This window comes from Calypte anna, chromosome Z (assembly GCF_003957555.1).
Source record: "Calypte anna isolate BGI_N300 chromosome Z, bCalAnn1_v1.p, whole genome shotgun sequence".
NCBI classification, from domain to species: domain Eukaryota; kingdom Metazoa; phylum Chordata; class Aves; order Apodiformes; family Trochilidae; genus Calypte; species Calypte anna.
The window spans coordinates 20,923,167-20,935,403 of record NC_044274.1 but is presented as its reverse complement, the minus strand read 5'-3'; the positions used below and the strand labels follow the sequence as shown (position 1 = coordinate 20,935,403).

The 12,237-nt window shown below is 38.1% G+C and overlaps 1 protein-coding gene across 4 annotated transcripts in view; it reads right to left on the bottom strand.

Moving 5' to 3' along the window:
- The window catches only part of ZSWIM6 (zinc finger SWIM-type containing 6), a 120,668-nt gene that overhangs the window by 37,711 nt on the left and 70,720 nt on the right, over positions 1-12,237 (bottom strand). For all 4 annotated transcript variants that reach the window (XM_030467540.1, XM_030467537.1, XM_030467538.1 and 1 more), the window contains exons 3-4: positions 10,175-10,323; positions 9,513-9,663 (exon numbers count right to left, since the gene is read on the bottom strand). In XM_030467540.1, the coding sequence (XP_030323400.1) occupies positions 9,513-9,663; positions 10,175-10,323 (300 nt within the window). The remainder of the gene's footprint in view (positions 1-9,512; positions 9,664-10,174; positions 10,324-12,237) is intronic.

Here is a 12,237-nt window from a genome sequence, read left to right as displayed (position 1 = left end):
TACCATGGCACCAAATGGTTTCATTTAGCTTGAAAGGTGCATGTTACAGTATCATAGCCAAAGACTATGATGATCCCTAGCAGAGCACTTAGGATATGCCACATGTCCATTAAATGCTCCTCTTTCCACCTAAAGTACCCTATACCCTGACCACTGGCACAAAGCATAGCGCCAACTTAAGCTGGCAAAAAGTATAAGGCACCTTCAAATTATTATCACTGAATAACTTCCCTAATATTCCCAAAACTATTCATTTTGTTCACAATCAGTTGAAGGTAAAAGCATTGCTAATACTAGCACAAATAGTACAAGAATTCTTTATAAGTATTTTAATACGATTTTGTGTAATTTTAAGCAACTGCCAATAATTACAGCTAGGTAGTGAACATTAAAGGTGCTCCTGTGTGAAACAGATTTGATATTTTACCAAGTATTTTAACTGGTAATACACTCTCAGCAGTCACCATCTACTTTAGAAACTTAAAATTTTCACAAGAAAAGTTAATGTGACTACTAACCATAAATATATAATTCTATGCCTATTTAAATTTATCACTGGGATGAACTAATTCTTCTCATGGTTAATTTTTTTCTTTTAGAAAGATGCAAAACTGGCAAGTTAATAAATTTGTCAAACAAGTTATATTCATTAAAAAGGGATAAAAACATCTCACTTGTTCAGAAAGTGCAAATACTCCCTTAAACAGTCAAAGTTCAGAAAAAAGTATGGTTCCCACAACTGTGCTCACAGAATGTAAATAACCCACTGTAACTGTCCAGAACAGCACATTTTAATTGTCAAGTGTGACTTACTTCGTACTCTAAGATTTCCTGGGTTACTTTTGTCTTCCAGTCCAAAAGCGATGGTTGAGTTTTTGCAAAAACAGAATATTTCAATTAAGATTTCTAATGCTAGAATATAGCACACCTACTAGTTAGCTAATCTTCTGCCTACATATCATAAATTAAAGTTCTAAGCTTATTTCTAGTGGAGTTTGTACAGTTCGCATAACAATTTTCAGCTACCTTTTGTTTACTTGGCAGAAGTGTCTTCCTATCCATTTTTCAGTCTACACAGGTATCAAATTCTGAAGGATTTCTTTTGTTTTTGACAGATCCAATCAGACAGATTTTTGCAACTCTCACTGCAAATAACTTCTCCAATTTTTCAGTTCCTTTTGCAGTATCCATTCAAGACAGCTGGAAAATATCACAAGGATCAGTTGCTGGACTACAGAAACACTCACAGAAACTAGTGAAGTTTCAGTAATTCATCTCCCTAAATCCATTACTTCTATCTAGCTCTGGTATTTACAAGTGGTATTGAAAAATTAAATCACAGAATCCCAGAGTGGCTATGGTTGGAAGGGACCTTAAAAGATCATCTAGTTCCAATCCCCCTGCATAGGCAGGGACACCTTCCACTAGACCAGGTTGCTCAAAGTCCCATCCAGCATGGCCTTAAACACTTCCCGGGAGAGGGCAGCCACAAGTTCCTTGGGAAGCCTGTTCCAGTGTCTCACCACCCTCAAGTTAAATAATTTCTTCATGATGTCTAATTTAAATCTCCCCTCTTCAAGTTTTGAACCATTGCTACTTCTCCTCTCACTACACACTTGTAAAAATACCTGAGCAATCCCAACTTCTTCAGCCTGTCTTCATAGAGAAGGTGCTCCAGCCCTCTGATCATTTTAGTGGCTCTCCTTTGGACACCTTTAAGGAGCAATATGTCCTTCTTACACTGGGGACTCAAGAACTGGACACAGTACTCCAGGTGGGGTCCCACAAGAGCAGAGTAGAGGGGGAGAATCATCTCCCTTGACTGGCTGTCTATGCTTCCTTTGATGCAGCCCAGGAAGATGAAAGATGCAGCCCAAAGGAAATGAAAGTGACAGCAACAACCAAGACATTCCAGGGTTATGACAGGAACTTCCTTGTCATCCATACCTCAGGCCTTAGAGCAGCAAAACTGTCTTGTGAAACCAGCTTGGAACTACTGTCAATTTCGTGCCTTCAACAGCATGAATCATTTAAATATACTGCCATGTACAAACAGCTTATTCTATGAAAAAGCAGATGTAACCTAAAGTGCATGAACTGAAGGCACATGTGTTTTTTAATTATTTGGCAACCAGCCATGGCAGCTAAGAGTAAAAACATGTTAGTAAAAGAAGGTTTACCAATTAAGTAAAGACAGCCTATTGGATGTGTTACAGCTCAAGACAGAAATATGTGCAAGATATCACATAGAAGTCCCACAATAAAAGACCATAAGCATGGTTTATCATGCATCTTTTGGAACTTATGTCTTTTTACAGCTTTCACTTCAAGCCCAGAAACATACTACATGTAACTGATTAATCCAAACTGAGAAATTTGAAGTTTACTTGTTTACTTTTCTACATGGGCAGGGCATTGGTACTCATTAGCTTTAAGGCAGAACATGATGCTGTTAGAACTTGAGATATCAAAAAAATAATGAAAACATGGATAAGCTTGGCACTCAAATTTGAAATTGAGAGACATTTTTGAAATACCACAACATATCTGAGAAAGTGAATGTTTCTACTGCATAGTTGATCTGAAAAAGGGATTGCATGAAGTATGCAGCTCAAGAAAATGGTATTAGGAGCACAAAAGCTGTTAGCAATGCTTAACTGTATTGATTCTTTCTCACGGTAGCCCTGAAGTAGTCACAAAATCTGGCATCAGGAAGGAATTTATCTAAGGGCATACAGGCAACAATTCTAGCTGCTTTTGTCCTTTGCGCCCCTCCACTTAAGTACTAAGCAGAGATAATCAGTTTAGAAGAGTTGGCATGCCTCATTCACACAAGTCTGTCTCTAATTGCAAAGGGAATGAATGCCTGAGACAGAAATACGTATGGACAAAAGCTTTATTTAGTTAAGGTTAAAAGAATTTAACTTGGTATTTTCTAGAGATGAATTATGAACTCTTAGCAGAAAAATTTAGAGTGGTTTCTAAAAAAAGGTATTTCTTAACACTCAATCATTGATTTGCTCATGGCAAAACAGTAATTAAATCTTTCTTAATTAACCTATAATTCCTTCCCTAAACTCAACATTTAGAATCAAGTTTTAGATAAGTAGTAAAGTGTATTAATAAAAATCTAGTCACGATCCTTCAGGAAGTAGTGCACTATTTCTCTATAGAATGTGAGCTTGTATTTTAGTTTCAAATTTGAGGACAAAAATTTAACACTCCAGTTCAAAAAGTGGCCAAGGCATTAGCAAATATGAAATCAGGCTGTCCCAGCATTTAAAAAGCAGCCCACAAAATGGCAAAATGCAAGTGGAAAGACTGGTAAGACTTCTAGAATCACTAAGGTAAAGATATGTTGTTCCAATTCAGAAAATACCTTTATGATGACAACCCACTTAGAATGCATAACAGAAAACATTCTAAAGATGTCATCCAGGAAAGCTTCATTCTATGAATGAGGCTCATGCCAATACGGTGAGGTACCTACACTTAAAAACTTTAGATACCAACAAGTGGTTGAGAAAGACAGGAGGAGCTTAGGCATTAAAATGCAGAGACTACCCAGCTGGAAGCACAGTATTTTCTAAGTTCTCCTCAAAGTCACAGAAGACAAACAGAGACAAGGATCACCACGATGCAAAACCAGAACACATTTGCCAGTTTTATCTTCCTCTTTGACTTGCATTAGCTCTTTGGACACATCCTCTTCCCCACGATGCAGCCATCATATTTGTTCCACAAGAAATTAATCCTTTACTTAAAAAAACCTGCTTTCCTCCCCTTTAAACAGCTCTTTTATATCAAAATGGAAGAAAACTACTAGAAATGTTTGTTATGAAACATGTGAATTATGTGAAGTTTCTTCACCACGAAGGAAAACAAGACAATGTAAAGATATTGAAGACAGTAGTTCACAAAAAACCCCTAAAAAACTAACTCGCATATCTGATCCTGTAATCTACATGCTGACAAACTGTTTGGCTCCATCACTTCAATGAAGCAGTATATACTTGTCTTAAATTCTTCTACTTGACTGCTTTCATCAGATTAAACATCTGGGATTTAATTTAACAGTTTCAGCTTTATTAAGCTGTCACTATAGCAGCCCCACTTTGATAACAGTAGCTGCTCCAATTATGACTTGGTTTAGGGTTGACAACTATAATGATTCATTCCTGGCACGTGATAAGCAATAAAAGGTTGTTTTGTGTTACAGCTTTAAAAATGTGGGCACTTTTTTCATTTAATTTGTCACTTAGCTTTTGCTAAGAGGACATTTAAATTGCAGTAAAAAGCAAATGAGGCTTTTAGTTTAAATGTAATCCCCATATTTAAATTATTTGTAATGGCACAGTGTTCAAGTGGGAACACTATTGTTTCACAATGGGACTTGAAGGTGACATGTGACATTTGTATTCAGGTCTTATATTATCCATGTGGCTAAAGGGCTTCCAACTTCATTTCATAGCCAGAAGCCTGCACAAAACATCAATTAACTTGCAGATCCCATTAGCCAACTACACTCAGAACTAAACTCAGGCTCTTCCCTGATGTTTGGATCTGGCAGTGCTCAACATTCAATTCCAAAGCAGAGCCTAGAAGCCATCATGATTCCTGGGGTGGAGCACAAAGTAAATTTTTCCTCTTTTTTTTTTTAAGGAAATCTTTTCAGTTTGGTAAAGAACAAGCAACACTTACTTATTTTTTCATGGTTGAATATTAACAAAATAGAGCTGTAGTAAAATTGCACGGTCCATTTACCCCTGTAGACTATAAAGAAGGCTAATTGACCTTTTCTTCAAATCAAGAGATCTCAACTCAACAGGCATCAGCAGATATTTCCTCTGCATTTCCATACCCCACCCCCCCATTTTACTAATACCATTTAATTAAAAAGACAAACCACGAAGTTTCAGATAATTTATCATTTCAATTCATGGTCTTCAACTGTGGTCACCACAAGTTCAACATCTAAAGATCAGCATGTGAAATTTATCTACTGATTTACTTTACCTACTTTTCTTCACCTACTTTACTTACATTTAAAAAGAAACAATGTCAAGCATCCCAGCCCTGCTCTAAACTCGGAAATACACATTCATGTACTATGGAAGTTGGAAGCACTGAATTTGCTTTTAATTCTTCTAGTATGATGGGCATATGAGCAACCATTATAGCTTTGACCTGTGATCTTGATCTTTCCAATACGACACTTCTGGAATTCCCTAAGTAGCATTTAGCTCTACCCATTCTCTCATGTACAACAGGAGAATCTGCTGAGCATCATTATTATACTCTTCCTCCTGATTTTAAAGTTTTTAAAAACAACTACCTAGTTATGTCTAAGGCTTTTCTGTTAACCTGACAATTTTGCATTGCAACTTGCTTATGGGATTAGAGCTAGGGCTTTGCATCACCAGTTTCATGAATGATTTAAATGAGGGCATTCAGTATACCTTAAGTGAATTTGCAGATGACACCAAACTAGGTGGCTGTATTGATCTGCCGAAGGGTAGGGAAGCCTTACAGCAGGACCTAGACAGGTTAGACCAATGGGCCAAGGTTAAATGTATGAGGTTTAACAAGGCCAAATACCAGGTCTTGCCTGGGTCATAACAATGCCGTGGAGAGCTACACACTTGGGGAAGTGTGTTTAGAGAGCTAAAGCTGGAAAGGGTCTGCGGGTACTGGTTGATAGTCAACTTAAGATGAGTTAACAGTGTGTGCAGGTGGCAAAGAAAGCCAGGGGCATTCTGGCTTGTATTAGTAACATTGTGGCCAGCAGGAATAGGGAGGTGACCATCCTTCTGTACTCGGCTCTGGTGAGGCCACACCTTGAATACTGTGTTTGGTTCTGCGCACCTCACTGTAAGAGGGACACAGAAGTGCTGGAGCATGTCCGGAGAACAGCAACAACACCCATTAAGGGCCTGGAGCACAAGTCCTATGAGGAGTCGGAGAATGAACTGGGGTTGTTTAGTCTGGAGAAGAGGAAGGTGAGAGGGCACCTTATTGGTCTCTTCAACTACCTCAAGGGAGGCTGGAGCAAGGAGATAAACAGCCTCTTCACCTTAGTGAACTGTGATAGGATCAGAGGAAATGGATGCAAGCTGCACCAAGGAAGGTCTAGGCTAGCTGTTCAAAAACATTTTTTTCACAGAGAGGGTAGTAAGGCATTGGAATGGCCTGCCCAGGTCAATGGTGGAGTCACCATGCCTGGATGTATTTAAAAAGTGTTTGAACCTGGTCCTTAAGGACATGGTTTAGTAGTTAAATTATGGCACTGGTCAAAGGTTGGACTGGATGATCTTCAAGGTCTCTTCCAACCTAAACATTCTGTGATTCTGTTCATACTTGCATGTGAAGTATTTGTGGATTTTGGGTGGGAGCTTTGGTGGGTTTTTTGTGTGTGAACTCCTCCCCTTGCTGAAATCAGCATCTTAATTCAAGACCAATCTTATCTCTACTGAAGTCAGCAATTTACTGTAAACTTCAGCAGGAACTGTCATCAGAATCCAATGTGTCCACCTTTGCCAATGTCCAATGCCAGGCAGGAAGCATCACTCAAATTCCAATGAAAGGCTAAAGCAATCCAGTCAAGGAGTAAAGCTGAAGTTATTTAAGTATTCTTAAAATCCTTTACCAAGATGGAACTGACACAGTGGCCATATGCCTAGCAGCTGGCAGACAGCATGCAGCATGCCAAGGCAAGCAAGCTTTTATTAAGCTTGGTGAGTATAAAAATATTTGCTATGTCCTAAAATTCTCCACAACTGCAATGCAACTTGCTATATACATGTGAAGTAAATGAGATAAAGTAAACATTAATTTTTTTAAAAAATACATATATCCATGCCATTCCAAGGTTACTCTGAACAGATAGTACAAAAAGTGAAGTATGCAAATACCTGTCTCATTGCCTTTATTGATATCCTAGAAGACGACAAGTCAGGAAGTCAACATTATTTTATAATATGATGGTAATATCACCCTTCTTAAACCCACTGTCTGCATTAACGCTGCCACTGCTGGCACAGATCATATGTTGCCAGCGCCATCCTGCTTTGTTCTACAGCTGCTATTGTAATTCTGTTCTTTCTCAAAATCTCCTTCAGACTTTTATTTTAGAGATGCACATTTTGGATGAAAAAAGGGATTTGATTTAATTTGAGTGAAATTCAAGGCATAATCCTAGCAAAATATGGCAGAAGCTTGTAACTTCGACACAAGGTAGGAGTCAAGTGATTCATTCACCAACAGCTTATCAACACAAGCTAGAAGTAGAAGAACCAAAATAAGTTCTACTGCAGCCTACTGCACACCTTAAGTGACTGAAATGTATTTGCAGTTGAAACCACAGTACGCCGTCAGCCTATTCTGATACTGCTAGAGGCAGCGGAGGAGTTCAGGAGTGAAACAACAGGGTCTGCCTCAGACTGCAAATTCAATGGCTGAGGTAGTGTTGAGGCTAGAGATGGCACTGCTGGTTTTTGGGAGTGGCACCTCGAACTCTGATTAAACAGAAACAACCTAATCAATTCCATTAATCTAAAATACTGCTTATTCAATGCTGCAGGCAGAGAGATTCCACTGCTTCTACCTTCAGACATGCTTTCCAGAAACTGACATTAATATGAAACTGATGAAACACCGAGAAAAGCCACTTAGAAAATTTAACAAAACTTTGAGTTCATTGGCAGCATGTGATAAGACAGGGAACAGATTTGGAACATATTTCCGCATCTCCCACCACCTACCAGCTCAATCCACATAAGCAATGGAACGTGGGATCCTCTAGTTTCCATGATGACGTGATACAATTTTGCTGTCAGCTACAGGTCCAGCTAAGCACATACCTTTCCTGGCAAAACATGCTACTCTCTAACAAGACATCATAAAAGTGATGCACTAAAAGGACTGTTACACTTGAAGACAAGTATCTACACTCTGATAGCTTTGCCTGCTTAAAAATATTTAGGCTTTCTACTTAGGCTTTCCACCAGAGAAGTCTATAATGTCAACTAGAGAGGTAGTGCTTTATTAGCTTAATGATTCATTTAGTGTCAAAAGGATATACCTAGTCTTAATTATAACAGTCAACATGCAAACAATCATAGTCATCTTTAACCTTTAACAGTGGAAAACTTAAATTTTGCTTTTGATGCTTCCTTTCCAAATGAAGCATGCTGTTCTTGCTTGGACTTAATTTAATTGAGCTTAATTTTGGACCTTGAAAATACATTGAGAATATTACGGTCTTTGGCTCTCTTCTCTGTGGTGTTGATATAATGTCCCCAAGGGCATCATCTTGTTTGTTTGTTACTTAGTATTTATTTCTATGTTTCATGCCATGTAAATCAGGCATAGCAATATTGACCAGAATACATCTCAAGACAAACTCCTTTAAGTCTAGACACGAAGTTTTTTACAGATTAAGACCACAAGTAACTACTACAATTTCTGTGAACCACAAGACAATTCCATTCAGGCTGTGGGTTTTCAGCTTGCTTTAAAAAAGTCTCCAAAACAGCATCCTAAGCTTTACTACAACTAAGATACACACATTAATCCCTTCACCCATACAATTACCTTTTAGAGGAGCAAATTACATTTACCACTGTACTTTCAATAATACAGTTTGTCTTTTATTTTTTTATCTTCTACACACCTCTAACACCAACTGGCGAATAGTTGGTTCTAGGAGAGCAATACTTTTACCTAGGAGACCAATGGTTGTGGTTACCTTATATTTTTTCCACTGACCTACCCTCTTTTAAAATACTGGTGACATTTATAGTTGGCTTAATTGTCCCATCCCTACCACAGACTCCTATAGGTATTGAGAAGTTCTGAAGCAGTAGTTCAAAACTGTAATAGCAAGTTTCTGGAATATGTTGCAGCAAGTGACTGCACCAGTTTAAATACTTTCCCACTTCAGCATGTGTTCCTCTCTCCATTGACAACTAAGTATCTGTTCACTACTGACCTTCCCTGTAAAGAAGCATTAATTGTTTTAGCCCTCTGTTATTTGACCTCCTTTCCTACTAAGTAATGTAATTCTACTTTTGTTCGTTGATATCTTCTCGTACCCTTAATGCACCTTCTCTTTTTATCTTCTATTCCTCTCTAGTTGTGAATCAATTTCTTCTTTATCCTTTCCAGTTTAGCACTAGTGGCTTATATACTAACCCTCAGCTATGTAGCTGTTTCCACTTTTGCTATATTTAGATACCCAGGTACTTACAACCCTGTTGCAGGAGGTTACAACCTGTTTAATTTAACAACAGCTTACAATCTGTTTAACAGCCTACCTCATCTCCTCCAACTGCAACTGTCTCATGCTGTAGATCAAATTCAATTCCACCAAACCTTGAATGAACAAGCAAAACTGCAGAAAGCTCTTATCTGCTTTACCCCGTACCACAATAAAATCTCTCTCCACCCCAAATATATAGCTGTTTCTTCATTATACATGAGAAGACCTAGATGATTTTGAAGACTGCATTTACCCAGTTCATCCCAGAGCTGCCTATACTTGTCAGTCATTGCAGTTCCTTGTTGTCTCCAAAGTGACAGACGAGGGTCAGCCATGAACTGTTCCGTTATCAATGTCAACATGCGAGCTCCATTTGAATCTCTCATCTTCAGCATCTCTCGCACCTAGGAAATGAGTCTTTTAATACAAACTTGAAAAACAAAGAAATCACAAACAGTATACTGCAGCGTTAAATAATCCACTTCTGTTAAAAAAAGAAACTAATTTATATGTGAAATGTGAAATTTCCAAGTAGAAAAGATAGTCTGCTTCCCCAATGTAAGTTCTCCATTTCAGTGTCCTATTGCACTTCTTCAAAGACATCTGTTCCACAAGTAATCCATAGGTGTCTTATGCAAAACACTGCTAGACTGATTTCTACAGGTTTCTCTGACACTTTGGGGATGGGAAGGAAGAAACCTGCAAAGCTGCCAACAGCTGAAATGTTACTTCATATCCTTAAACCCCAAGGCACATCAGATTGCAGTCCATTGCTGTACACCTCAATTTTAAGTTGCCATCATGTTCCAAATGCTTTGTCTTGTTTTTGAACAACAGGACTTTGAGTAAGATGCAAATAAGGACTTGGGAAATGGTGAAGAGAAAAAAAGGGAAAGTTTCAAGTACTCAACATACCTTTGCAAAAAGCAAATTGAGCTGCTTCCCTGATCCATGGTATCCACCCTGGGAGAGGAAGAGTTTAACCTGTTCCTGGACCTGTTCTTCATCCAAATGCCAGCAATTTTCATCATCTACGCTAGCACCTGCTGTTGGGTCAGGAGCACCTACAAACAGCAAGAGAAGAAATCATTATGTTCTATATAAACAGGAGAGGTTAACAGATTCAAAGGAGAGGACTACTGCAAAGTTTTTTGGATTTGTGCTTTTCCCAGTTTTGGGTCTCTTGGCTTCAACCTGAACATTCATTAAAATACACTTAAATTTCTCCTCAGTAGTCCTAAGCACTTGGAAACTACAGCCTATGAAAATTACTTCAATCAACAGCATTTTATAACAAAACATTAAAATCCAGGTGAGGCTTTTTTCCTCTCATCTCAGCAGCTATTCCCAAATGCTATTTCCCAACAAGAAAAATTAGACTTCGAACAGTATTTCTGTAACTGTGATAACTCCAGTCTCCCCAAAACACCCGTGTAATTCGTGTATCTTCAGCAATCTTGGTCAGGTTTAACTGACTGCTTGTGAGTGTTGCTGTTGATGAATATGAGAAAAATCACCACCTCAGTGCTTCTGAGCTGTGATGGCTCTGCAAAGCTAAACAAAGCTTAAAAATTCCCCAAACAAATCCAAAGCCTTAAAGGACTAAAGGCATTTCCATCAAATAAGAGTTACAGTTGTTTAAGACTGGTGATTCCAAATTAGGTTTAGTTTTGTTTTTTTCTAACATAAGCAATGTCATTAACACAGTCAATTCAAATTCAGAGCAGCTCTGATTTTGCCTGGTGTGAACTGAAATTGTGACATTTACATTAAGCAGCGATTTAGCTCAGGCTGCTCTAACTCAACTTTGCTGTTGATATGAGTGATTTGCCACCACTGCCCTCTTCTAAGAACTGACAAATTTAACTAAAACAAGTTCTTATATCATCTAGCAACCTACATTTTTCTGAAGTCTGCAACTCTATTGGATGCTTTTTAAAAGGGATACAAACAGAACAGGCTGCAAAGCACTTATCTAGACTGTCAGGGAAAAAAACTCAAGGTAGTGTATCACAATCCACACAAGAAATGGAAGAGTTTAACCTGTTCTTGGGCCTGTTCTTCATCCAAATACCACCATAGCAGATGTAAGTTATTTTAAGCATGCCCAAGACTCAAGTTAATTTGACATACTGATTTTAGCATTATCACAACTGTGCCATCTCTATCCCCTTTAGGTTTTGAGAAGATGTTGGAAATTCAATTGTGTTAAGCAATCTATCACTTTTAAATTCAAGTCCATGTTACCCCTGTACAAAGATACTGGCAGGGCAGGAAAACTACATAGTCTGATTTGTAAAAACTTGCTTTTTCAAAGAAGTTCTGAGAACCTGAAAAGCAAAAGTAGCTGCAGCACTCGAGACATACTGGAATTAAACAGTGATTCTACTGATTCAAGCCTTCATTTCACAATTGTAACTCATATGTAGGTGAATCTTTTAAGCAGTAACAGGGAATTACACTGCACTGTTGTGTGCATTTATATGTACAAATACACACACACAGACTATATTTATATCCATAAGAAACTGTCTTTGAAAATTTGAATGAACTCTCCTGCCTTCCACAGGAACCATAAGAGTATCCCAGAGGACAGGATAGGAATCAAGCCCAAGACAGTAAAAAACCCAAGGAATGAAAAACCTCCTCTTTTGTGAGTACTTCCATCTGTAGTATGTTAGTTTTCAGTCAGCTACACAAAACACATTACTGAAATCTTCAGCTGCAAAGAACAAGATAAACAGGGATATCAAGCCACATGAGAACAAGCAGTGCAGCTGTTGAACAGACTCAGGTTTGCAGTATCACCTTGCAAGCAGTTTAAATATTTCACAGATCTAAAACCAGGTAAAAAACTGTGAAAAAGAACTATATATAAGCACCAGTATACAAAATACAGGGTTTTTTTCCAGTCATTTTAATGAAAGTTTAACCTCAAATAATCCTGGTACATCTACTTTCAAATTGAATTTAAAATA